We start from the raw sequence: 25,061 nt of genomic DNA, 5'->3' as shown, positions 1-25,061 counted from the left end.
GGCGGGCCGAGGCGCCGAGCGGCGGTTAGCACCTTGGGTGCTAGAATTGCATGCAGTCTCCCCTCTTCCCAAGGTCCCTTCTTCGCACAACCCATCCTATTCTCCATCAAGATGCAGGAACAATTCGCTCCATTGAAGAATGACCTTTTGCTAAGGGCTGCAAGAGGTATTTTCATCATAGATTACAACAGCAGAAATTGCCGCCGCTGATGTAATTGTAGGCGAGAAGGTCGAGCGTCCTCCGATATGGGTTATGCGTCAAGGTATACATATACGCTACGCTTTGCTAGCTTTCCCCCAATGTAGTCTCATACAGGCTGAAAGGCCAGACATTGCTAACTTTTGTGCTTCCTCTACTTCTAGCTGGACGCTATCTCCCCGAATACCACGAAGCTAAAGGAGGTCGCGACTTTTTTGAATGTTGCCGCAGCCCGGAAATCGCCTCGACACTGACTATCCAGCCCGTGGAACGGTATGCAGGGCTTATCGATGCCGCCATCATCTTCTCCGATATTCTAGTCATTCCCCAGGCTATGGGAATGCAGGTTGAGATGGTTGACAAGAAGGGACCCCACTTCCCCGAACCGCTGAAGACGCCGGACGACGGACAGTACGAGAAAGTGATGCAAAAGCAGGTCGATGTTAAGGAGGAACTTGACTACGTTTACAAGGCCATCCGGCTCACCCGGCACAAGTTGCAGGGCCGTGTCCCGCTTATTGGCTTTTGCGGTGCCCCATGGACCCTCCTGTGCTACATGGTTGAAGGCGGTGGAAGCAAGATGTTTGTTCAGTCGAAAACGTGGGTCTACAAGTACCCGAAGGAATCCCAGGCATTGCTGCAGAAGATCGCAGAGATCTGTGTGGAATACCTTGCTCTCCAGGTTGCCGCAGGCGCCCAGTTGGTTCAGGTCTTTGACTCATGGGCCGGTGAACTTTCTCCGGCCTCGTTCAAGTCATTCTCGCTCCCATATCTGCGCCATATTTCTGCCAATCTGCCCAAGCGGTTGAAGGAAATGGGACTGGAGCCAGTACCCATGACTGTTTTCGCCAAGGGCGCATGGTATGCACTTGATGACCTTTGCGAATCCGGCTATAACGTTGTTGGGCTTGACTGGCTACATGATCCGGCGGAAGCTAGGCGAATTGCGAATGGTCGGGTCACCATCCAGGGTAATGCTGATCCCGGCATGCTCTACGGTGGCCGTGCCGCCATCACAGAAACTGTCGAGACCATGGTTAAAGGTTTCGAGAAGGGCAAGCAGGGATGGATTGCGAACTTGGGCCATGGTAATGATGTCCCATAATATCTAAGTTGATGAAACTTGCTAATTTGCGCAGGTGTTACTCCATTTGTCAAGCCTGATGATCTCAAATTCTTTTTTGAGGAGATTCACAGACTAACGGCATAGATGGAACATAATACTAGGTCATGGCGATGATTCCGGTAGGACTGAGGCTCTGACTATTTACATTGTGATTCCTCATACCCTGCAGCTCATCGGCGAATGGCTGATTAGCCTATGATATATTCAGGGCTTAAACGGCAATATCCTCATTCCTACATTGTTGATACGTCCATAGTCAGCTACTATCATTTGGAGATGGGGAGATGGGGTGGGCGGTTGAAGAATATATTGTTATCGACGACTTGTCATGATCCAAAAGCAGTGTTCAAAATAAAAGAACTTACCAGAGCTCCGGCTTCTCCTTCATAAATTTCTCCATCAACTGCTTGCACTCCTCGTTGTCCAAGACAACCAGTTCCTTGCCACGGTTCTTAAGATATTCCTCCCCGCCCATAAAGCTCTTGTTCTCTCCAATGACTACGCGCTTCACCTTATAGAGGATGCAGGCACCCGTGCACATATCGCAGGGAGATAAGGTCGTATACATGGTGGCACCTTCATAAGCCGAAGCGGGAAGGCGGCCTGAGTTCTCCAGGGCAGACATCTCGGCCTAGTATGTTAAAGTAAGCCATGGGCATCCTTCCAATCACCTAGGGGTTATAAAACTGGCGTATCATTGACTAACATGTAATGTCGCACTCCCCTTCTGAACGCGCATATTATGTCCACGGCCAAGGATTTTGCCATCCTTGGAGACCAACGCCGCGCCGATAGGAACTCCACCTTCGGCGTAACCTTGCTTTGCCTCCTCGAGGGCAGCAATAAATCCAGGGTCTGACTCCATTCTATTGGATGTGATTTAATATGGATTATGGGATATGGAAGGGAAGGGAAATTATAACTGAAGGCAAGTGGGACGCAGAGAAATAGCTGTTATGGTTTCTGTTGAGCTACCGATAGTTATGTAACTCGACTCGTTCGGGCAAAATTCTGGTGGTCAATTGCCGTTCCGGTTCTAGCTTGACCCGCAGGAACGGTTGGCCACGGCTTGCTGTTGGCGGAGGATCTTGATATAAGCATTCGGATGTTCCCCCCCTCATGAAGAATCTGTAGTCCATCACTCAAGAGTTTAAAATTGCCATTGTATAGAATGTCTGTGGTGGCTGATGATTTTACCTCTTGCAATAAACTCAGGATATGATGAAAATCTGCCCAATACTTCCAATCAATGAGTCAAGTTGCATCAGTTTTTTATTTATCTAGTTGCGTAGTTGTTCGATACTGATTATATATTTAATGATGCGGGGCGCCTCGGCATACACATTGGAATGCACACGATAACATATTATATGTAGAATTATATAATGAACATTTAAAAACATCATGACCTATAGAGTGTCTCAGTTATCCTTTTCCTTCCTTAAATTATACCTATCGCTATATTCATGGATGTCTTCACTCCCCCTCACCCACTGACACCCCTCTTTCCATTTCTGGATACTTTTCCTTATCGATAAGAAAAAAACTTAACTAGCCGTCCCGCCGCCACATTGTTGGCCTGGGGCAAAGTCGGCTGTGCCACAATAGCAAAAAAGAAAAAAAGAAAAAAAAATTATTCAAAAATTCAGGGAACCAGATCTTCATCCACAGAAGTACTCGGTACTGCGTGTATCTACTATGTTTTCTATACTCCTCGATTCGCAGGATTCAGAACCAAGTGTTGCCCCTTGCTAGATACTCGTTTCATTAAATCTAAAAGTAATTTTGATCACTTGTAATTCATTCAAAATCTATTCATGCTATGCCATTTATGAATGGTTTCTCAAACACTAATAATAATAATAATAATAATAATAACAACTAACCTTTTCGTAATACATAAGCGCTCTATGGAAGCAGATGGAAAGGGACGACTGTTGACATTGTGAATCCTCCGCTGTAAGGAACCGGTATCTGAAAGATGATACAGGGTAAAACTTCATGGATGCAGGGTAACGGTGGTCACAAAACAAACGAATTACCGATTCGGTGGAAAGGCGGCGAAGATGATGGAAGCCGACAGAATCAGATGGAAAGGGAGAGTCAGCGCTCGAGCCGTGGATTCAGCCTGTGACAGGGCGGTCGAAGCAGCCAGAAGGGGAAAGCAAAGCCAATCGGGCTGCAAGTCATGGACATGAGGCCCCTATTGTTTTGTGCTTGAAAAGCCAGACAAAACCTCTTTTACAGTTCCATTTAGTTTTATTTGATTGATTTTCCACCGGCTTGCCCCTAGAACTTCCCCCCCTTTGAGCTTTTTCTTTGATACCCCAGGGAACGGTCATAGATACATTGGAGAAAGGTCGCCAGTGAACCTCGGATTTTCGCCTTATCGTATCTCCGGTACCAGAATACAGAGATTGCACAAGGCTTGGCATCTTATTCAGCAAGACTTTGCCCCGTGAAGGTCCCTTTGGTGCCTGGTCCTGGTATTGAAATTACCATCTTACGCCCGTCAGCCGCTTGTCGCCGCTCCTGTCTTGATAACCTCGAAGTGGCCGTCAGATCCTTTTTCTTCCCATCAACAATCCCGCCTCTCAACCACCCTCCCGAGGCCCCCTCTCCCACCTTATAGACTCTTCGTTCCGGCTAAACCGACCGGCGAACTTCTTCTCTCTTTGAACGATTCTCTCTTTTCCATACCGTTCGCATTTCCGAAACGATTTCACCTGAAAAGTTCTTGTTTCTATAGTTTTCGCCTTGATTCTTTCGGTTCTTGTAATTGCTCTACAAGTCACATTTTCCTTAGTATACGACTAGACACACTCTCACAATGGTCAAGGAAACCAAGTTTTACGACGTTCTTGGGGTGAGTATACTTGTGGGCGGCCGCTGAATCCCCCGTTTTCGAAACTGACGGTGAGGCTATCAGGTTGCCCCGACAGCCACAGAGGCTCAACTGAAGACCGCCTATAAGAAGGGTGCCCTCAAATATCACCCTGGTACGTCGCCTATGTCTAGCTCCAATGGCCAGTTGGGGCGGAAGAATATAGACTGGATCTGCTGACAGCTTCCCATAGACAAGAACGCAAACAACCCGGAGGCCGCTGAAAAGTTCAAGGAACTTTCCCGTGCCTACGAAATCCTCTCCGACTCCCAGAAGCGTTCTCTCTACGACCAGCTCGGTGAAGAGGGTCTTGAAAATGGTGGTGGCGGCGGTGGAATGGGTGCTGAGGATCTCTTTGCCCAGTTCTTCGGTGGCGGTGGTGGCTTTGGAGGCATGTTCGGCGGTGGCATGCGGGAGCAGGGTCCCAAGAAGGCCCGCACCATCCATCACGTTCATAAGGTCAACCTGGAGGATATCTACCGTGGAAAGGTTTCGAAGTTGGCCCTGCAGAAGTCTGTCATTTGCCCTGGCTGTGATGGCCGTGGTGGTAAGGAAGGTGCCGTCAAGTCGTGCGGCGGCTGCAATGGTACCGGTATGAAGACTATGATGCGCCAGATGGGACCTATGATCCAGCGGTTCCAGACTGTTTGCCCAGACTGCAGTGGTGAGGGTGAGACCATTCGGGAGCGCGACCGCTGCAAGCGCTGCAATGGTAAGAAGACCGTTGTCGAGCGCAAGGTCCTCCACGTTCATGTCGACAAGGGTGTCAAGAACGGCCACAAGATCGAGTTCCGTGGGGAGGGTGACCAGATGCCTGGCGTCCTGCCCGGAGACGTGGTCTTCGAGATTGAACAGAAGCCTCACCCCCGGTTCCAGCGTAAGGAAGATGACCTCTTCTATCACGCTGAAATCGATCTTCTCACAGCTCTTGCTGGCGGTAACATCAACATTGAGCACCTCGATGACCGCTGGTTGACTGTGAACATCGCACCTGGCGAGGTTGTTACTCCTGGTATGTTATTTATTCCGCTCATTTACTTTAGTTGAGGAACGAGCACTAACACACTGATTTTCCAGGCGCTATCAAGGTGATCAAGGGTCAGGGTATGCCGTCATTCCGTCATCATGACTTCGGCAACCTCTACATCCAGTTCGATGTCAAGTTCCCTGAGAAGGATCAGCTCAACAACCTCAACCTTTTGGAACAGGTTCTGCCCCCCCGCATGGAGCAGCCTCAGCCACCTACCGATTCCATGGTGGAGGACTTTGAGCTGGAGGATGTTGATTCCAGCGAGTACTCCCAGGCACGCGCCCATGGTGCTGCCGGTTCTATGGACGAGGATGATGACGACGTTCCTCCTGGTGCTGAGAGAGTGCAGTGCGCCTCTCAGTAAAGCGGGAGCTTTTTCTGTGGTTGATAAAGTTGCTGTGCTAGGGCATTATTGAAATCGCTTATGATACCATGCGGGAGCTCAGCCCTGGTACTGCTTGATTCTTTAATTCTTTTGTTCGCTTGATGATTTGCTCTGCGATGGCGTTTTCTCGAAGACTCGGAAGATGATACGGGAGATTTCGTGTCGGTTCATTTTACATTCCCATCATCATGCTTTGATTCCCATGCATAATGTTCTATTTCTTGCTTGTCTGTTATGAGGGAGTGGAGGGTATGGTACCTGATGAGATGGACGAGATCATGGTAAACGAGTCAACATTTCATTTCTTCTTCCCTTTTTCCTCATCGCTTTAGTTGACTCGGGGTGGGTTATGGTGGGTCGGTTTAGGGGTTGAGCGTGTTTCAACATTATAGACTACAGCGTGGGTTTGGGTATTGAATATTCCATTTTATCTGCCAAGTGCTTTATTCCCTTGTAATGGCCATAGGCAAACTGTTTGTAGCTCAGTGTATATCTGCGCTCCCCTGGCTGTATTGGTGATTCCCGACGTACTTGCTACTCAGTGCAGTAGAACCCTGTCCATAATCTGGGCGATATCTTGATTCTCCACCTGTTTCGTCACTGCACTGGCAAGGGCATAAAGAATTCAACCTTTGTATAACAAAGATTCAAAGCAACACCCCGCGTGAGAATGAGAACTCAATGACCTTAAGCATCGTGCGCGACCACGTGTATCAATGAGCCTCTACTTTCCATATGCACACTTCCCCCTAATCGTAGCACATCTCACTATAATCCACGGACAAGCAGAGAAGAGCGCATCCTGCATCCTACATAGTACCCTATAGCCCCCATGACCAAATGTCTCAATATCCCTAACTAAACAGCAGCCACGTAAGATCCAATTCCCCGCAGCAACAACCAGCATAATATCACCGCAACCACTATCTATCAGCACGTCACATCTCCGAAGGTCAACAGATCCATTCAAAAAATCACCTGTTCTGTTCCGGGGGCGATCCGTGCGCCTTCACGACCCGTTCCGTTTCAGCTTTCCCTTGAATAAGCGATTCGGCTTCGGTTTGCGCGTTTGGCTTTTTTTTTTTTTTTTCTTTTTTTTCCCCCCTTCCCCATCCTTCCTTTATGCCGAGCGTCAAGAAACAACTCGATGTGCGCTTTTCGTTCGTGCATTGGGATATAAGATCGCTGGTCTCATGATCGCAGCCGGTGGGGATTCTTCTCGAAGCGAGCGGTGTTCATACCTAAGAAAGATGATCACTGGTTCGATCTGGTTCATTGTTTTGGGGCGTGGAGATGTGGGATGACGTCAGGAGCGTTGGTTAGTTTGTTTAGTTAAAGGATTTTGGGGGTTTGGCGGGGGGTTTTTCTGTTTTTGTATCGGTTGGTTTGTTTGGTTCGGTTTGACTGGTACTAGTAGGTAGTGGTGGTTGGGGTTGCTGTGGTCAGTTTCTTCGTTGGTGGTTTTCTGGGGGAGAATTGGTTAGTATAGGGAAGTTGATTTTTTTTTTTTTTCCTCGGTGGTTTTGTATGTATGTGCCAATTGAACGCCGGTTCGATGTATGAACATAGAATGCGGAGTAAACCCTAGTATGGCCGAGTGCATACCGATTGGAGAACACTCATGCATAAGATCTAATGTATTTGTACACATACTTCCTGTATTAGCTTGAGATCGACTCTGGGGTAAAGGTCAGGTGGACTGGGGCTCTTGCGGCGGGCATTAATTCAAAGCCACACTGCCAGTGAACATAGAGGCAAGTTCTAAGTAGTCCCGCTGTGATTGGCCCATGTGATCAACGACAATTGTTGACCTCAATCTGTCCGGATGAACGAAAGTGGACGGCTGACAACATCTCCTTGTCTTCCTGTTGAGGGTAATACTCGATGGAGATCTGACTGTGCCCGAGTAGAGTCTATCACGTAAGGAGAAATAAAGATCCAAAACAGCAATTGGATAAGAGTCCCCGAAGTTGGGCGGGCACGAGGGCATATCCTTCGGTCATGGCTAGGTAAACTATGCAGGTTAGTAGATCGCATGCTCCGCAACATGGCATGTGCTTTTTCTGTTTGTTAATGGAGGATTTAATTTGGTCCTTTTTCTTTTCTGTTCCTTTCGGCGGTTAAGAGAAAAAAATCAAAATTAGAAAAGAGAGGCGAATTTTAGGGTAGAAATGACCTCATATACTTTAATCTGGCGAGGCTGAAGTTGGATGTCTGTGCAGATGCCGAACTATATACATGGATTCTCACCATAAGGGGGCATGGAACGTGCGCTTGTCAGGCGACTGGGAGTTTACTCAAGCATCGCTTGCTACCAGGGGTCTTTGCATCTGAGGTATGACCATGCGTGAAGATCTCAAGCACGCCTTCGCAGCAAGGGTGGTGGGCGGCAGGGATCCGTTCGTAAGATGCGAAACGGATGGTGAGATTTTTGATCATTGAAAGATGGTATTGCGATACGAGACGTTCGGTAACTCCGCGGGATAGGTTCAATTAGGATGATACTACTCTGTAGCTGCATGCACCATCGATTCCATAGAGAAAGTGTAATTCGATTGATCCCTTATACCGATGTCTTAAACGGGAAGGACTGGTCTTCAGGTATACCAGCGCCCTTAGCGAAATTTGATTTTTGTTCTTGGGCCCTTGGCTATGGTTCCATTATATGTCCGTGTCAGACAATATTAACTAGTACCTGCACTGGTTGGCCCAGGGGGTTGTTGAGAACGAGCGGACACTGGACAATGGGGGTGATAAGATCGATGACGCGATTTTGATCTCGATGGTGTTAGAGTGGAGAACCGAGTAAGCTCGACGAGGTGCAGGAGAGCAAGCAAGGTGGTGAGGATTCATTGGCGAGCACCGTCCAGACTAGGATCATCATCCCATGAGCTCTATATGTACCCAAGGCCAATGCGGCCCTCTCGATTGCCTTTCTGTGACCTGGCTCCACTGGGATTGGAGGATTGAAGTTTGGTGTCAACCCGTTGGTAAAAGTATTTTTACCTCATTTTAACTACTAACACGAAGGCTAAATTATATTGGGATCCCAAGTGGGTTAGGACAGTTATACCTTAATGTCACGCAGCGGATATGTCATTGTGGACATATTCACAATAGTAATACCCGTCTAATATACTCCATCGATGACGGTCCATCTTTACCCTTGTTGGTAGTCGACTACAGTCTACTACCGAACACAGCAGCCCCAGAGTCCCCAGAATGCCAAGTCCCATCGGCAATGTCTGGGCCTGGTAGGGAGAAACTGGCCGAGGCTGCCCGTGTAAAGGAACGGGAAACTCCATACTCCTGATACCACTACGGGGGCCGCCATGACGACGACGTATGTAACGGAGCTTTTTAGTCGAGGCGACGAAAAATATTTGGTTAACACCCGGGAGTTTTTTAAGCATCGTCGTCAGTAATTTACGTATTTGCCGCACTAGATTGATGACAAGCCTCCAAGGAAGACTAGCAAGAAGTCAAAAAAAATATAATTAAAAATTAAAAAATAAAAATAAAAATAAAAATAAAAGTAAAAAATAAGAAAGCGTGTGGTTAGGGTCAAGAAAAAGGCCAGGGTATGGAAAAGAAAAAGAAATTTCATGGAAGCCGATACTTACTCGAATCAGACTCATTCCACACGTGGACCGGTCGGGCTTTCACCATCAAAGTGAACGATGGCGTGTTCTGCCGCGATTCCTATTGGATTGGAGGCCGGCGGTGGAGCGACGTAAGAGGCGGATGATGTCGCGGGCAACTCTCGATTGGTTGCATTCTCCTCGTCTGTCCTCTGCAGCTCAATCATTAAAGGTGGGCGGTCACTCTTGGCAATATAACATTGTTGCTCGCTGCGGCACTTTGCATACACAATTTACGCCTGGGGTAAATTAAAAAATGGTCTGAGAATCTTGAGCAGATATTCTGGAGAGGCCCTGTTTCTAGAGGTGAGATGAGACATCAGATGCCGATTGGCTTTGCCATTCAGATACTGATCATCCATGGATGGGTAACCATGAGCGGAACCAAATGCTCCACGGCTCGGCGTCATCTCTCGCTTCCAGGCCCTCGTCACCCAGTCCACCTAAACGGCTCTTACGCCAGCACTCTCCGACAAGCTTGATACACCTCCTCCGCTGAGGTGCGTCTGCTGAGGACTTTTGCCCTTGGCGATCCATAGTGGATCATATGCCCCATCACTGCGCGTTTGTGCTCATGTTCGTTCCCAATGGCAATCTATTCTCTCGTTCATTCGGTACAAATCCTTGGGGATTAATTTTGTTTTAATTTTATTTTTCTTACTACATACTCGTACAAACCCCTTCTCCTCTGAGTTCCTTGAACGGGGATAGTACTTATCAATCCCCCCGTTTTGATCATCTCCTCCTTTGATAGATTCCATATTGTTCCTTACCGTTTGGCAGATATCCACACCCACACCTCTTTCAAGTTTCTTCCCCCCTTCCCATCAGTTGCCTGACTTATCTAAAGTAGTCCATCACTCGAGAATTTCATTTACTTAACTGAACTTTCCTCCCCGTATTGCCTTTTTTTTGTTGCCTCTTCGTGATTGTCTTTCTTTTTCCGGTGGTCGTGCAGTTTCCTACGCCACCGAAACGCTTGCTGGCCCTCCCACGCCTCTGATATTCCCATTTTTTCTTTTTCCTTTCCTCGTATTGGGAATTTAGAATAAATTTAATCTCTCTATTTGGTTTAAGCAACTGCAGGACTAGTGGAATTTTTAAAGTGTTGTTGTGGGAAAGCTAACATTTCGACTTCCCTGCTCCTAATCACGACATCGCTCTTGGCTCTCCCGTCATCTCACCTTAAATTTATCCACTCTGCCGCATTTTCCTCGATGCTCAATTCTCCACAGGTTCTGGCTATGGACCTTATTTGAGCACTGCTTTACATCAGCATCTCATATCAAACATCTTCTGTCCTCTTCTTTTCTTCCTTCCCACCCCAACCATCCGACCTTTCCAAGTCACCCTATCACTGTTGGACCTTATACTTCCCGTCACACCAAAGAACCACTGGGTGATATATAGTAGTGGTATACTTGGTATACTTTGGGCTAGTCCCGCCCCCCTAACCCTACATCAACTCGCGAGACCGTTTCTCCCATCAGGACCATGTCGGGCGATCTCAAAACCAAAGTTGGTCACGGTGTGGCCAAGGCCTTGGGGATCAAGGTCCCCTATCGTGATCCTCTGGGAGCCCATGCTGATCCAGTCACACGAGGCGAGTCGATGTTCTCTGTCGGAACGATTGATACATATTCCTATCTCGAGCCCGAACCCACTTCCGTTGAATGGTTGAAGGAGATCAGCCCTTCCGGGCAAGATGTAGCCCGTTATTTCTACAACCTTTTCCCTTTCCTCTCGTGGATTACGAGGTACAATTTGCAATGGTTTCTGGGAGATATGATTGCCGGTAAGAGCCTTTCGTTTTTGCTTGATTTGGTCTATAATAAAAAAGCATACTCATTGAAATGCAGGCATCACGGTCGGTGCCGTGGTGGTTCCTCAGGGAATGGCCTACGCTAAACTGGCAAACCTTCCTGTGGAGTTTGGTCTCTATTCTTCCTTCATGGGGGTTCTCATCTATTGGTTTTTCGCCACCTCAAAGGATATCACCATTGGTGTAAGTCATTCTTCGTCCATGTTAGCATGTATCTTGCTGATATAGTACCTTCCCTGTGCAGCCGGTGGCTGTCATGTCTACCCTTACAGGTACGATAGTTGCCGAGGCGCAAAAGAAGATCCCAGATGTCGAAACGCATGTAATCGCATCCTGTTTGGCTGTCATTGCTGGGGCCGTCGTTTGCGCTATGGGCCTGCTTCGACTGGGATTCATTGTAGATTTCATTCCTCTGCCGGCAATTTCAGCTTTCATGACGGGTTCCGCCATCAATATCTGCTCCGGCCAGGTCAAAGACATGCTTGGAGAGACGGCCGACTTTTCGACGAAAGACGCCACATATATGGTCATCATCAACACCCTCAAGTATCTTCCCTCCGCAAAAATCGATGCCGCCATGGGTGTCAGTGCTTTGGCTATGCTGTACATTATCCGGTCGGGTTGTAACTATGGCGCGAAGAAGTTCCCCCGTCATGCCAAGGTTTGGTTCTTCGCTTCGACTTTGCGGACAGTGTTTGTGATCTTGTTCTATACGATGATCAGTGCCGCTGTGAACCTGCACCGACGGGATCATCCGCGATTTAAGCTCCTGGGTAATGTGCCTCGTGGTTTTCAACATGCCGCTGTCCCTCAGGTAAATGCGAGGATCATCAAGACTTTTGCTAGCGAGCTTCCTGCTGCGATTATTGTCCTGCTTATCGAACACATTGCGATCTCGAAATCCTTCGGCCGTGTCAACAACTACACAATTGATCCCTCTCAGGAGCTAGTCGCTATTGGTGTGTCGAACTTGCTTGGACCGTTCCTTGGCGGTTACCCAGCGACTGGATCGTTCTCCCGAACTGCAATCAAATCGAAAGCTGGTGTCCGCACTCCACTCGCCGGTGTTATTACTGCGGTTGTTGTCCTCCTCGCCATCTACGCTCTGCCCGCTGTCTTCTTCTACATCCCGAAAGCCTCCCTTTCTGGTGTCATTATTCATGCGGTCGGTGACCTCATCACCCCACCAAACACCGTTTACCAGTTCTGGCGCGTGTCCCCTCTTGATGCGATCATTTTCTTTATCGGTGTTATCGTTACCGTCTTCACCACAATTGAGATCGGCATCTACTGTACCGTTTGTGTGTCTGTTGCCATTCTGCTGTTCCGCGTCGCCAAGGCCCGCGGTCAATTCTTAGGAAGAGTCACCGTCCACTCGGTGATTGGTGACCATCTGGTACAGGATGATGGGAAATATGGGTCTGCCAACTCCCCTAATGCCACCAGCGATGATAAAAACGGATTGAGCCGGTCTATCTTCTTGCCTATCAACCACACGGACGGCTCGAACCCCGATGTCGAGGTGCAGCAACCTTACCCTGGTATCTTCATCTACCGATTCTCTGAAGGATTCAACTACCCCAATGCCAATCACTACACCGATTATTTGGTCCAGACTATCTTCAGGCATACACGCCGCACAAATCCGTTCTCCTACGGTAAACCGGGCGATCGACCATGGAACAACCCAGGCCCTCGCAAGGGCAAGCCCGAAGAAGACCGGTCGCATTTGCCCATACTGCAGGCCGTCATTCTTGACTTCTCGTCCGTCAATAATGTTGATGTGACCTCGGTCCAGAACCTCATCGATGTCCGCAACCAACTCGACCTCTACGCTTCCCCCAAGACTGTACAGTGGCACTTTGCTCATATCAACAACCGCTGGACGAAACGAGCCCTTGCAGCAGCTGGGTTCGGCTTCCCATCTCCTGACTCGGGTGACGGATTTCACAGATGGAAACCAATTTTCAGCGTGGCTGAGATCGAAGGTAGTGCCTCTGCCGCAGCTCATGCAGAGATGGTGAACAACGAACACGTCCAGCATAATATCAAGAGCGAAGACCTCGAGCATGGCCTCAAGCACGATTCAGAGACCACCGAGCGTGAGACACACGGTATCGAAGAATCGTCCGATGCTAGTAGCACCCAGGATGACAAGTTGCAACGGGACCTGAAGGATAGCAAGGCTTACCGCAGTCGTCGCAGGGTCGCTATGGTGCAGGGCCTTAACCGGCCATTCTTCCACATCGACCTGACTAGTGCACTGCAGAGCGCCTTGGCCAACGCGGGCGAGGACCCAGATCCTAACATGAATGTCCTTGATGCATAGTCGGTTTTTCTTATATTCTCTGCCACATATGATACTCCCTGGTCGGAGTCCACTTTTATACCGCCCGGAGAAGGGCTTTGACTTCTGTTATATAATGTTTGTTTCAAGCGAGTCCACCTACTCTCTGTTGCTTTTGATTTAAGGTGGTTGGAATCGTTGATAGGCACCTACATATACCCCTGACATCTGGCTTTTGTGTATATATATATATATATAGATTATTGTTGATGCACATATACATCCATACAAGTGCAGTTTTCAAAGCATTTGGTCCTTGTCTTCAAAAGTAGCTCTAACTTTCAGTACACGTGGCTAAGTCAAGGTGTGACAAGAACTCTGGCCTCTCTATCAAATAAGCATCTAATCCTGCTTTAGAGGCGTTGTTATTCCAAAATCTTTGCAAACTTGTCTCGAACAACATTTCATACCAGTAAACGACAAGAACATACAATAACTTAACACCTAGACCCACAGCTATTTCCCAGTGACTTTCCTAGCCAGAGCGACAGGGCTACTACTCCTGACCCTGTCTAGTGGAAGATCGGCTGCGTACTCACCGTGGTGGGATCTAAGCATGTCCAGCGTCTTCTGGAGCTCAACGCCACGCTCGCCCAGATAAAACAGGACGAAGCATCCCAGAACTCCCCTTTTACAAAGTGATTAGAAAATCAAACTTAACAACCAGTGTGTGAACAGCAGAAAAAGATCCTCACCAACGATAGGTCAGTAGCTTGTTCGACCTTTGGCTTCCTGATGGATAGTATTCGCTTCATCATACTTGCCCTGGCTTTCAAGGACTGAGGCAAGATTATCGACACTGGTAAGCGTGTCAGGATGATCTAGACCTAATATTTTCTTACGACCCCTGAGCATATATCGATATATCACCTCTGCTTCTTGATACTTGCCCTAACTTCTAAAGAGTAAGCTAAGGTTATTAGCACCGGTAAACATGTCAGGATAGTCTAAGTCTAGTACTTTCTCTAAGCCTACATGACCACGTCGAAGTATCACCTCTGCTTCTTGATATTTACCCTGGTGAGCAAGGGCTAAATCAAGGTCATTAACACTGTTAAATGTATTATGATGGCCCAGGCCTAGTACTTTCTCTCGATCCATAAGCGCATATCGATGCATCGCCTCTGCTTCTTCATACTTGCCTTGAAAGTATAAATACCGGCCAGCGTGAGCTCCAATTGTTGCCCACATTAGTGATTCGTGATCACCTGTAGGAAGTTCATCCTTAGGTTGGGACATGACTTTCCTCTTGAGGCGTTGATGCCACCTGACCTTTGTTTTTCGGGTTTGTTTTCTATGCTTGGAAAGTTGTTTTCTGTGGCTTGGCGCATTAAATTATTTCCTTAGCATGCGGTATTGAGTTCCGACATTCTGGCCATGACTCGAATTCTCCTGATGGAAAAATAGCTGCGATTACCTCTGCAGACTCTTCAGTCCATAAGTCCAATTGGTTATTGGATTATAGCCAGCTCCTGATTGAGATCTGCACAAGACGGCGTATCTCAAAAGACTGCTGCTGGATTCCGCTTTCCTTAATGAGTGAAAAGCTGATCAGCGGATGGATTGCATCCTCGAATTGTAGTTGAGTCATGTTCTGTCGTAATAAGTATTCAGGGATTCCCTGCCGGTCATACATGTTCATCAAAGCAAGTAGATCAGACGACACAGGCTTAGAGGCTTTTATCTGCCGGAAGGATATCTGCCAGGTTGCTGTAACCACATGCTGGGAACTGTAGTCACGCCTGGAATCTTGAATATCCATACTGTCAAGTAGCGTAGCCAAGTTTGCTTCACTCTCTTGTAGCATTTTGAGATATGTCCCCCACTGTGATTCTTGGGGACCTTTCTTGGATATATGAGCCAGCTTGAATTACCGCAAGGGGTATATATTCTAGGTCTTGGAGGAGCCTTCGAGCATCGATCAGTGACTGTTCATCAAGAGTAACCTTCGTTTGTAGAAGGTCCAAAGCACTGGCCTCATCCATCACGTCAACAGGAATAATGTTGTCATGTATACCGAGAAGTTTCCGGGCTGCTGTTGAATTCCGGGATGTAATAATAACCGATCCATTTGCTGTGTGAGTAATAGAAGTGATAAGGAGCGCCCTTGCGCTTGTATTGGGCGAATTTGGCCTCATTCCCACCTCGATCTCCTGCGTGAAAAGATCCTCATTATCCGCGTTATCTAAAATCATCAGCCACTGCCCACTGGTGTTATCAGAGAGCCACTGAGACTCTATCTTGAGTATGTCCACAGTAGGATCATCTCGCCCTGGAAGGCCAAGCTCGTTTGCAAGGTCCCTGTAGGCCTGTTCATAGCGTGCTGCGTTCCCAACATAAACCCAAAATACGGACAGCTCTGGGTTACGTTGTCGCGCTATGTAAGCGTATTAAATCGCAATCTGAGACTTCCTTTCTCTTGTTCAGATCAAGCACTCCAGTCGAGAAAATAGACTGCACGTTGACATACCCTATTCCACATATACCCACCAAGGCAACCCTAAGGTGGTTGGTTGTGTGACGCGGCTGATTGAAATTTGTCATCAATGTTAGCCATTATAGCTTCACGGCCGACAAATTTATCATCTCTTTGGAAATGGAACCGTGAAGAATCTCTTGGCACCTATTGAAGACTTAGATCATGTACCATTGCCCCCCTAGCAATAGCTGGCATACTGACTTGTCGGCTTGTCGGCGATTTTTCCAACAACAGGTGACTGCCTCACTTCAAGTGGAGGTATAACGGATAGTAGCTCTTTCGAGTATGCCGCTGCAACACCCGCAGCATATGGCTGCCATGTCTTGTTTTTGTGGGAGTCAGAGTAAACACATATGTCTCGTATCACGAGACAAGGAAACTCATTTATCAGCCCTGCTGCCTCCATCTCAAAACAAAGTACCCCACCAAGAAGTGAGCTTACTCGATCTCGTTCTCTCATCACATGATTACCATACGTGATAGTTCCATAGTGGATTTCAGGGCCCAATTGATCACGTGCTGGTCTTCCCAGTATTCTCTCCCTATCACAGCCTTCGCATGTAGTGCCTCCCACATGGTTATAGTGAGATTTAAACAGGACATCGGGCCCTGCATGATCTCGAGTAAATGCTGGGTGGTGAGCAAATTCTCGAATGTACTTTGAAAATTGACTTTTCCCGCGCATATGTTTAGCCTTCAGGTGTGAAACAGCAGTTTGGAGGATCTTGGGAGGCCGTATTAAGAAACCCCGTTCTCTTGAAACCACTTGGAGTGCTCTTTCCAAAGTCGTATTGGACTACCCCAGCATGGCCATTTTCCGGCCTGCTAACCACCACATCCCCAAGTCGAATATCAGGCTTTGTCGATGGAACCCCTCCGCCGATGCCAACCATGAGCCCGAATCGGATTGATGGGAAGGCTGACTGCATTCGAGCTGCAGCTGCAGCAGCTGGGTTTGTTCCCATTTGGCCTTCTGGTAAACAAGCAATGACGATGTTATGTTCATCTATGTGGCCCAGGGTATATATGTTGTCTTCGCCACCTGTTACTAGGCCACCATGCTTCTCATCGAGCACTTCTGGGCAGCTGCGAGTTCGACGGGAAGGGCACAAACCCAGCCCACTGTGTAGTCATGACGAAGGTCGTGGCTTCGCTCAGCACATGTAGGTCAGTTTGGGGAGGGGGGTTGTAGTACATAAATTCGAAGTTATCGGGTATCGCAGAGTTGTCTATCGACAAGAGATAAGTTAGTACACACCACAGTGACAGCCTGATAAACAAACCCCTCTTCAGGTGACTTTACCTAAGTAAGATTAGTTGGTGAAATGCCACCAATCAGAAACTTAACCCCAAGATTATATACAATGTCCACGACGTTTAGTAGAGAAAACTTTTAGTATGAGCCTTTAGCAATCTCAATAATCATATTAATCCTTAAGAACTGTGGTTACATAAGATTAACTCATGAATTCAGTAAACGCTAACCGCTGGAAAAAATTGCCCCTCTTCCAGATAGACTCACTTTTCTCCTCATTGATAAAAAATATCACTGTAGACTCTTGTCATTCGTAGCAAGCTCTGGTCTTTAACTGGGTTCTGAATCCTGAGGGCTGACCTATATAAATGTTAGCTAAATTCTCAGAAGATCAGTATACACTTTACCGTCCTCAGCCCGGCGAATACGGTAGGGTTCGTGCTGCACTTCATTCAGGTCAGGATTCCTAAAGCAGGTCCATGTGAAGATCAATGCTTATATAGAAAAATCCCAGTACCAATGAATATGGGAGTCCTTGATGTATAGTGTGAATATTTTGGTGAACCTCATTGACTGAACGCCCCGAAGAGACTAAATATGCTCTAATAGCATCGTCTAAATCTTCCAGGCAAAAGTTGGGGAGGAAGTCGTTTCCACGGAGTCATAAGATGACACGTTTCGGATGGTTGAGTTCGTCGGTAAGAATCATCGCTACGGTGGTTGGTACAATTATTCCTATATACATGTGCTTTGCTCACTTTTATACTTTCTAAGCAATTGAACGACAGCTGTTACTTAACTTCAGGTGGTCGCTTCTTCTGATTGATTATAAGATTGGAAAAGTTCCACGCCATTGGGTAGAACAGTTATCCAAAGCAATTCTGTGCAAACCTCCAAGCGAAGGACTGGCTGTGTTGGTTGTTATTAACGTCTGGGTATAAACCCTTATACATGGCATTATCAACTTGAATCTGCGGGCTCTGCTCTAAGATAAAAACAACAAAGGAAATAGAACTAGCAAAGACCGCAAGTAATCTAGTCTTCCTTCAGGGCAAAATAATTATTGTACACCCGAGCTCGTCTTAGCTTCGCCAAAGGCTACTGAACTCCAGCACCACGGTGAGGTGCGAGCTCATCGCTGGAGGCCTAATCGATATCGACACAGGCACCCGCATTCACTGGAAGCCTGATTGATACAACACAGGTACCAGTTCTGCTAGGGATTTTAAAGGTCCTCAAGAGGGATCCTTACTTCTCTATTGAGAGTTTGGGGGTTAGCCAACGTCAAATATTCGAGTTTTAAGAAGACTTACCACACATAGAGTTTGGACGGATGATTCCTCGCCTTCCAGGCTGCAGAAGACATTTAGCCAGTTAAACTATGGCTATAATAACGTCGTAATATCACCTACGCTTCAGCACCAGGAGCAGCGGCAGGAGCGCTGATGGTCTCTGGCTGATTCTCGCCTGCTGGGGCCGTGGCCATCTCGGTGTCCTGGGTATCTCCAGTGGAGGTATGTTGTTGTTGTTGCTGCCGCTGCCGGGCTCGATAGGCTTGCAGCCGAGCACGCGAACGTCTCTGCTGGTGATTGAGCTGCCTTTCGCCTCCCTCGTTCCGGTTCCCAGCCGAGGAGTTATTGTTTCCATCGGCGGCCGCGGGCAGAGGGCGGATGCTAGAGCCACCAGGTGTGGGCGTATTCGCACCACTAGGGGCCCCACGACGACGACGACGGGAAGGAGCCGAAGCACCGGAGAGGTCGGCAGGGGGGTTAGAGGCAGGACGAAATGGGGTGATAGCAGCCGCCACGATCCTATCCTGTGTTCAATGTTGGCTTTGTTCAAATGATAAATATTATACGTTCATTCTTACCTGCTCTGCCAGGTACTGCTCACGGAGAGTCCACAGTTGCTGACCGAGTTCGGTCATGGGGCATACCTTTCCCGGATGTTGGGTACCACATCCGTTTCTGCAGACCCAAGGCTTCGTTTTGACCGTCTTGTAATAGTCAGTAGAGTCCATTCGAAATAGCCTCATCTCTGGGACATACTACGCGGTCAGTCGGGGGCTTCTTGCCATCTCGACCACGCCGACCACCGCGGTTAGGGTCTCCCCCAGCTCCAGCGGCTGCAGCAGTGGTCGGGGCATTAGCCCACTTGCTATCCTGGATACCAGACATAGCACAAAAAGAAGAAACGTAAGGGGGGGGCGGAGGGAGATATTGAAAGAGCTTGTCGCTTTGTACGTAGTTAACTATCCTTGGTTCCTCAGCAGAGCTGTAAAGATTGGAAGCAGGTTGTTGTGGGAAGGAGAGAGAAAAAGAAGAGAGAAACAGAAGAGAGAAGAAGAGAAAGAAAACAGAGAGGGACCTGGGGGTTTGCAACAGAAACAAAAAAACAGCCAGGGACATTTATTCACTGATTTTCGCCTCCCCAGCCTGAGGGACTCACACAAGATGCATCTTTTTTGTTTGATTCTTGAAGTTTTGAGTCCTCCTGTCTTGTTTGCTTCCTTCCTCCTTGTACCAGACATTGTCACACCCTTATTCTACTTTGACTTTTCGAGAAATATTCTTCTTAATTATCAAGATGGCTAATGGCCTCTTGCCCCGGACTAAAGGAGAGTGGAAACAGTACGCTGGGAGACACAAGGTGAAGAACCAATCCCTGCGAATGAATACGAAACTGCATTCCGCGTCTCAAATCAGCTATAAGCATTTTCTTCTTCTTAGGACCGTCCTGCCCCCCATTGTTTCCCGAAACCAGGTCAGGTACCAGACCCTTGGCATAGCAAATCTGATACAGCAAGCCAATCAGTACCTGAGTGATCCGGCGTTCAGAGATTATATCTCAGATGTCACCACCAGGCAGTCGCAGCCGGTCTGGAATGCACCTTGGAGAGGACACGACAGGCTGTTCAGGGTTCCAGCTATCCAGCAACAGCAGGTAATATATGACGCGGCTCATTACGGGTCTGCTCGGAGCGAAGCCAGTGTTAACGCTGCCTTCGTTACCTTTTTACAAGCTATCGCGGATCTGGTTCCTCAGTCTGGACGCCAATGGACGGCTGATAGAATCAAGCTGACGGCAGACTTTAGTACACAACGACGCAAAAGGCAGTTCGTTGCATATACCGATGGCCAACTGGAGGATACCTTCAGTCGCCGGATTCTGGCACTCATCGAGTGTAAACGAATGCGGCGGGAGCATCATTCCCCAGCCGTTGATATGCAAGAGGTGGCACAGATGGTGGCATGGGTGAGGGAGCACCCCGGTGGACCAGGAAATGATAAGCGAGTTCTTGTGTCGAAGAATGGGGTCGATGTTTATATCTCGGTCTTTGAGTACAACCGGGAATGGTTACGCTATCTCAATGGAGGCCCCGGGAGTATCGCGCATGCCGGATTTGCCTACATGCGCAGATACGGCCCCTGGAAGATCCAGGTGGCAAGTCATATGGAGCATTTTGCTCGAATCATCATCGCCCTGCTACTTCTGTAGCCCACTGAAAGACCCATGTTTGTCCCATCGCGTGGAGATCTTTTAGAAACAAACCTCTTATCCCTTAAAATCCCGTTGATTTATAATCCGGGTGCCTGTGTCGCATCGATCAGGTCTCCAGCGATGAGCTCGCACCTCACCGTGGTGTTGGAGTCTAGTAGCCGATGGCAAATGGCTTGTGGTGAAGCTAAGACGAGCTCCTTTTTATAGTGGATTATGTGTGCATAACCTGAGTCTGGACTTTTCATAAGATGTATTGGATAAATATTATACATATCTTGGTAAATATAATTAAAGATACAAATGCATTAGCGCATAATACAAAATAGTCAAATAGGTGGGTGTAGCGAAAATAATCTCTACGCCTTGATGGAGACTGTACACTTGCTCTCGCGAAGGAATAGCTGTCTATAACACTGACAAACCATAAAGCTAAGTGAGGTTGTAAACTTCTTTACCTTAATTTTCATCTACTGTTGTTAGTTCATGTGTTAGCGTAAGCATGATTACATTGAATACAACCTATTGTTCTTATGCTGCTTGACTTTATTAATCTACAGAAGTTCTATAATATAGATCAGTAGTATTTCTGTACTAGGTTATTAGTTATATCATTATTGACCTAGTAAAACAGCTACAGCTGAAGAAGTTTGAGGAGATCTAGCACTTGTCACCTAGCTGTCTATGACTCTGCGCACCCCACTCTTGATCTTCTGCGCGATCCCACAATGCATCTTATCAATGTGCACACCCATCGTTTGGAAGAGCTCAACGAAAAAGTGCCCTCTTATGCTATACTGTCACATACATGGGGAAATAATCAGAACGAGGCGACATTACCAAGGAGGATGCTGATAATACCAGTGTCAAACACTGGCAAATCAAACTCGAAGGTTGTTGCAAACAGGCAGAAAAGGATGGCCTTGACTATGTCTGGGTTAATATTTGCTGCATTGATAAATCCGACTCAGTGATACTTGGTGAAGCTATCAACCCCATATTTCGACGGTATAGGAAGGCTACAATCTGTTATGCCTATCTTGCTAATGTCACGGCCGAAATCAGTGATCCTTGTATGGAGTTCACCGTTAGCCGTTGGTTCCAGAGGGGGTGGGCATTACAAGAACTCCTGGTGCCTAGGGAGCTTCACTTCTACAATGCTAGGTGGACTTCTCCCGGTAGCAAGAAAAATATGAAACTATTACGAATGACCGAAAAGGCAGCTGGTATACCTCGTTCGTTCCTACGAAGGACAACCGCATTGACGGATACGAGTATCGCACAACGCATATCCTGGGCTTTAAAAAGGAGTTCTAGTCTAGATCAGGGTCTCAGAGCAAAAATAAAAACTGTTGGTGATAGTGGTAGAAGCTTTTTATCAAATAGCTTCGATTTCCTTTATAAACTCCTCAAGGGCAATTCTCTCCTAATCGACTTTGGAGAGAAACTTGGGCTGTGTATATTGAAATAGAACTCCTTCGATGTTACAATTCCAATAATCTACGGCGAGGGTGGTCACGCACTCATTAGTCTACAAGAAGAAATAATTGAAGGGACTAGAGATGACTCGATTTTTTATGGGGCCTGGGATCAACAGAATCTAGCCCGGCGAGTTTCTAAAGATATAATTTGGCCCAAGCTAAATAGTAAGCAGGTGTAGTATATAGATAGAATGTGATAGACGCCAAATAGGAAGGTAGAGCTCGTCTTAGCTTCACCACAGGCCATTTGCCAAGGCTACTAGACTCCAGCACCACGGTGAGGTGCGAGCTCATCGCTGGAGACCTGATCGATGCGAAACAGGCATCCGCATCCATTGGAAGCCTGGTCGATTCGACACAGGCACCAATTCTGCTGGGATATTAAATTCAAACCCCGTAGGCTAACTGAAATTTCAGACTCCACCGGGATGGCGCTCAAACACAGCTAAGGTTCCACCACGGGGCGCGAAAAAAGCCAGGACGTGAACAGTTCAAGTGGAGCTTCCTCCTTTCTCTCGAAGCTATAAAGCTTCGACATCCGAACCATCAGCTGCCTCTGGTTCATGGAAGCACAGAGTATCCTTGCATGCTGTGGACCCACAAAGGAGAAGAGAAGAAGCGGAAATGTCTGCTCGTTTGGGAAGGCTGGGTTTTCATGGCAGATTTTCTCAAAGACCCCCTGCTGCGTATCAAACAGACTCGCCATCTCCTCCTCACTCTCTACTTTTGGCTGGTTGACACGGCCATGCATAACGGCAAGAATTACGGCAAGCTCCCCGTATAGAATGGAGTTATCTCTAGCATTCACTGGTTGGGAAGACCCCACTGCAATATGGGGAAGTGGTGAGGCATTTTGCTTCTCAGGTTCAAGGAAAAAATTAATTTCCCAGTGACCTCCATGAGGTGGATGCCATCCTATATCTGGACAACAACGCAAGAAAGGATTAGGGAACCTAGAAATTACAATACATCAGTGACTGAACCTCAAAAAGCAATCACCAGGGAGTAAAGTAAAAGGCATCGTATTCACGTTACGGGGTGTACTCCGCAGAAATCCATTAAGCACGTATGCCGGCGCGGGAGAGTTCGCCCGGCAAGAGCCCACTGATAGAAGAACTGGACCGCGTCACCAGAACAATCTTCAGGGGACCAACACCGGTCATCCTCGGTGTCGCTCCTATCTTCCGGCCGAATGTAGTCAGGGAACGGAATGTCCGCTCTAGGACGGTGGTTGTGTGCTATCGAACGAGACAGCGGGGCAAACGGGACCGATGTCACTAAAGAAGAATCCACAGAGCTCGCTTCGATATCCCAAGGAACGAGGGTAATCCCATGTCCTGAAAGATATGATGCCATAACATCTCCCTCTGAACCGTCCTTACTTAAGACGAAGGGCTTGTCCTTTCCTCCAGTAACGACCTCGTATAGCCAGTTCACTTGCTCGCGTGACATGTTTCCTGTTATTATTAAAGGAAGCTAAACAAAAAGGGATGATTGGGGGATCAAAGACTTGCAGCCGACTGTCAGTTACAGGTAGTGGATGGTAAGGTGGGTGAAATATGGTGGTAAGAGGAACATAAAGCAAGGTTACAATCATGTGACAGAGATTTATCACAATGACGAGAACGCCATGTAAATATTGATTTTTCCGGAATCCTAAAATTGAATGAATGAATGTCCCACCCCTTCCCCCAAAGCGGGCGCGTCAGAATTCACCAAATTTAGCTGAACAAGAGCCCTGGTAGGTGTGAAATTATCATTATACCTGCTTACCATTACAGTGGAGGTCTTAAAAGTATGTGACTCCCTATACATAAAGGTACCTAGCTTCTCATACCAGGGTAGATAGAACCACTGGGTACCTTTATGTATAGGGGTTCACATACTGTTACTATAGCTTGGGCCAAATCTAACGCAGAAAACCCCAAGAAGGCAATAAGTAATATCATCCTTCCACTTTTTCATCCCACAGCGAGAATGGCGACAACCGCTTCTTGTTGGTCCCTACTACCTGTGATTTGAAATAGTCATCACTCCAAATTACACAGCAACGGCCGGATCTATGAGCACTCCCCACAGCCTTAATTCTGTAAGGACGGAGGCCGTACCACGCAACTTGAGCCGCATTTATAAAACATTCAAGGCATTTGACCTCGGCAGAATTTCCACCATGTTAGTTCACGACTGATCCATGCTCGTTTTCTGCAGCCAAAGATAGCGGCGTCCGGATGAAGGTACTTTGTTTGGGGTGAGTGGCTGGCCAATCGAGCAGCTCAGGAAGAAGGAGCTGGCAGGTAATAAGAAAATTCCACTCTGGGGAGGGTTTCCAAGGCAAATTAAAAATTTATCAGTAAGTAGGGGAACCCACTACTCTTCATCAGTGCTTGTCGGCGGGGTAAAATTGAATTGATAAATCTACTGTACACTTGTCACATCATGATTGAGCTGCATGATGATGCCCTACTACACTCAAGAATTGATGGTAGAAGGATCTACTACTACTACTACTACTACTACTACTACTACTACTACTGCTGCTGCTGCTGCTGCTGCTATGTAACGGAGTTCTATGGGATCTATCGCAAAATTATCCCATATCTATCCGATGGACTGATCCTATTTCTGCTCCCTTCTTTTAGAGAAACGAGAGAAAATCCGGAGTAGACAAGTATAGAACTACTCCTGCGATGCACTATTCAAATATACATACCCAACAAGGCTGCAGTGAGCTGCGAAATTAGCTTAATTGTGGTTTCTATAGATCCTTAGCTGCCAGATTTAATCACTAATTCATTTGCTTGAATTTATTGGCTTGGTAGTATATTTTATAACCGCTATAGCACTTTAAAAGACGAATGACAGAGATTTCGCTGGTGACTGTAGTTGCGAAATAAAGGAGAATAAAAACTAAGTC

The 25,061-nt window shown here is 47.3% G+C and overlaps 9 protein-coding genes across 9 annotated transcripts; 4 read left to right on the top strand and 5 right to left on the bottom strand.

Annotated features, from left to right (window-relative positions):
- Positions 1–62: 62 nt before the first annotated feature.
- On the top strand, positions 63–1,677 carry BDV27DRAFT_131580 (uroporphyrinogen decarboxylase HEM12). The gene is made up of 4 exons (XM_032067661.1): positions 63–166; positions 222–263; positions 364–1,287; positions 1,339–1,677. Exons 1-4 carry the CDS (start codon positions 112–114, stop codon positions 1,407–1,409), a joined length of 1,092 nt encoding a protein of 363 aa, XP_031925481.1. The 5' UTR covers positions 63–111; the 3' UTR covers positions 1,410–1,677.
- A 9-nt stretch (positions 1,678–1,686) lies between these two features.
- Positions 1,687–2,190, bottom strand: BDV27DRAFT_159811 (cytosine deaminase; the record flags this gene model as incomplete). The annotated part of the gene is made up of 2 exons (XM_032072933.1): positions 1,687–1,956; positions 2,032–2,190. The coding sequence occupies 2 exons, from the start codon at positions 2,188–2,190 to the stop codon at positions 1,687–1,689; spliced, it is 429 nt and encodes a 142-aa protein (XP_031925480.1).
- Positions 2,191–3,559: 1,369 nt separating this feature from the next.
- On the top strand, positions 3,560–6,063 carry BDV27DRAFT_131576 (type I HSP40 co-chaperone YDJ1). The gene is made up of 4 exons (XM_032067660.1): positions 3,560–4,191; positions 4,255–4,324; positions 4,403–5,221; positions 5,287–6,063. Exons 1-4 carry the CDS (start codon positions 4,156–4,158, stop codon positions 5,601–5,603), a joined length of 1,242 nt encoding a protein of 413 aa, XP_031925479.1. The 5' UTR covers positions 3,560–4,155; the 3' UTR covers positions 5,604–6,063.
- A 4,330-nt stretch (positions 6,064–10,393) lies between these two features.
- On the top strand, positions 10,394–13,678 carry BDV27DRAFT_18687 (SLC26/SulP family anion transporter). Its single transcript, XM_032075947.1, has 3 exons — positions 10,394–11,060; positions 11,125–11,270; positions 11,332–13,678. The coding sequence occupies exons 1-3, from the start codon at positions 10,760–10,762 to the stop codon at positions 13,414–13,416; spliced, it is 2,532 nt and encodes an 843-aa protein (XP_031925478.1). The 5' UTR covers positions 10,394–10,759; the 3' UTR covers positions 13,417–13,678.
- Positions 13,679–14,139: 461 nt separating this feature from the next.
- On the bottom strand, positions 14,140–14,673 carry BDV27DRAFT_159808 (uncharacterized protein; the record flags this gene model as incomplete). Its single annotated transcript, XM_032072932.1, has 2 exons — positions 14,140–14,325; positions 14,410–14,673. 2 exons carry the CDS (start codon positions 14,671–14,673, stop codon positions 14,140–14,142), a joined length of 450 nt encoding a protein of 149 aa, XP_031925477.1.
- On the bottom strand, positions 14,375–17,447 carry BDV27DRAFT_166274 (nucleoside phosphorylase domain-containing protein; the record flags this gene model as incomplete). The annotated part of the gene is made up of 6 exons (XM_032074151.1): positions 14,375–15,229; positions 15,261–15,811; positions 16,115–16,584; positions 16,661–16,974; positions 17,013–17,066; positions 17,436–17,447. The coding sequence occupies 6 exons, from the start codon at positions 17,445–17,447 to the stop codon at positions 14,894–14,896; spliced, it is 1,737 nt and encodes a 578-aa protein (XP_031925476.1). The 3' UTR covers positions 14,375–14,893.
- A 956-nt stretch (positions 17,448–18,403) lies between these two features.
- BDV27DRAFT_159806 (uncharacterized protein) lies at positions 18,404–19,345 on the bottom strand (the record flags this gene model as incomplete). The annotated part of the gene is made up of 5 exons (XM_032072931.1): positions 18,404–18,424; positions 18,482–18,521; positions 18,581–18,984; positions 19,039–19,164; positions 19,217–19,345. The coding sequence occupies 5 exons, from the start codon at positions 19,343–19,345 to the stop codon at positions 18,404–18,406; spliced, it is 720 nt and encodes a 239-aa protein (XP_031925475.1).
- Positions 19,346–19,754: 409 nt separating this feature from the next.
- BDV27DRAFT_159805 (uncharacterized protein) lies at positions 19,755–20,666 on the top strand (the record flags this gene model as incomplete). The annotated part of the gene is made up of 1 exon (XM_032072930.1): positions 19,755–20,666. One exon carries the CDS (start codon positions 19,755–19,757, stop codon positions 20,664–20,666), a length of 912 nt encoding a protein of 303 aa, XP_031925474.1.
- A 1,926-nt stretch (positions 20,667–22,592) lies between these two features.
- BDV27DRAFT_166272 (uncharacterized protein) lies at positions 22,593–23,599 on the bottom strand (the record flags this gene model as incomplete). Its single annotated transcript, XM_032074150.1, has 2 exons — positions 22,593–23,100; positions 23,178–23,599. The coding sequence occupies 2 exons, from the start codon at positions 23,597–23,599 to the stop codon at positions 22,593–22,595; spliced, it is 930 nt and encodes a 309-aa protein (XP_031925473.1).
- Positions 23,600–25,061: the final 1,462 nt, after the last annotated feature.

The sequence above is a fragment of the Aspergillus caelatus genome (genome assembly GCF_009193585.1).
Source record: "Aspergillus caelatus strain CBS 763.97 unplaced genomic scaffold BDV27scaffold_143, whole genome shotgun sequence".
NCBI classification, from domain to species: Eukaryota; Fungi; Ascomycota; class Eurotiomycetes; order Eurotiales; family Aspergillaceae; genus Aspergillus; species Aspergillus caelatus.
Note: the sequence above shows the minus strand (reverse complement) of the source record. Positions and strands in the feature narration are given on the sequence as shown.

Excerpts from the sequence above, each read along its gene's own strand:
- BDV27DRAFT_18687 (XM_032075947.1), top strand. The coding sequence starts at position 10,760 with ATGTCGGGCGATCTCAAAACCAAAGTTGGTCACGGTGTGGCCAAGGCC. Across the intron at positions 11,061-11,124 it reads TCTGGGAGATATGATTGCCG|GCATCACGGTCGGTGCCGTG; the intron begins GTAAGAGCCTTT and ends ATTGAAATGCAG. Across the intron at positions 11,271-11,331 it reads CAAAGGATATCACCATTGGT|CCGGTGGCTGTCATGTCTAC; the intron begins GTAAGTCATTCT and ends TTCCCTGTGCAG.
- BDV27DRAFT_131580 (XM_032067661.1), top strand. The coding sequence starts at position 112 with ATGCAGGAACAATTCGCTCCATTGAAGAATGACCTTTTGCTAAGGGCT. Across the intron at positions 264-363 it reads GATATGGGTTATGCGTCAAG|CTGGACGCTATCTCCCCGAA; the intron begins GTATACATATAC and ends CTCTACTTCTAG. Across the intron at positions 1,288-1,338 it reads GATTGCGAACTTGGGCCATG|GTGTTACTCCATTTGTCAAG; the intron begins GTAATGATGTCC and ends TAATTTGCGCAG.
- BDV27DRAFT_131576 (XM_032067660.1), top strand. The coding sequence starts at position 4,156 with ATGGTCAAGGAAACCAAGTTTTACGACGTTCTTGGG. Across the intron at positions 4,192-4,254 it reads AGTTTTACGACGTTCTTGGG|GTTGCCCCGACAGCCACAGA; the intron begins GTGAGTATACTT and ends TGAGGCTATCAG. Across the intron at positions 5,222-5,286 it reads TGGCGAGGTTGTTACTCCTG|GCGCTATCAAGGTGATCAAG; the intron begins GTATGTTATTTA and ends CTGATTTTCCAG.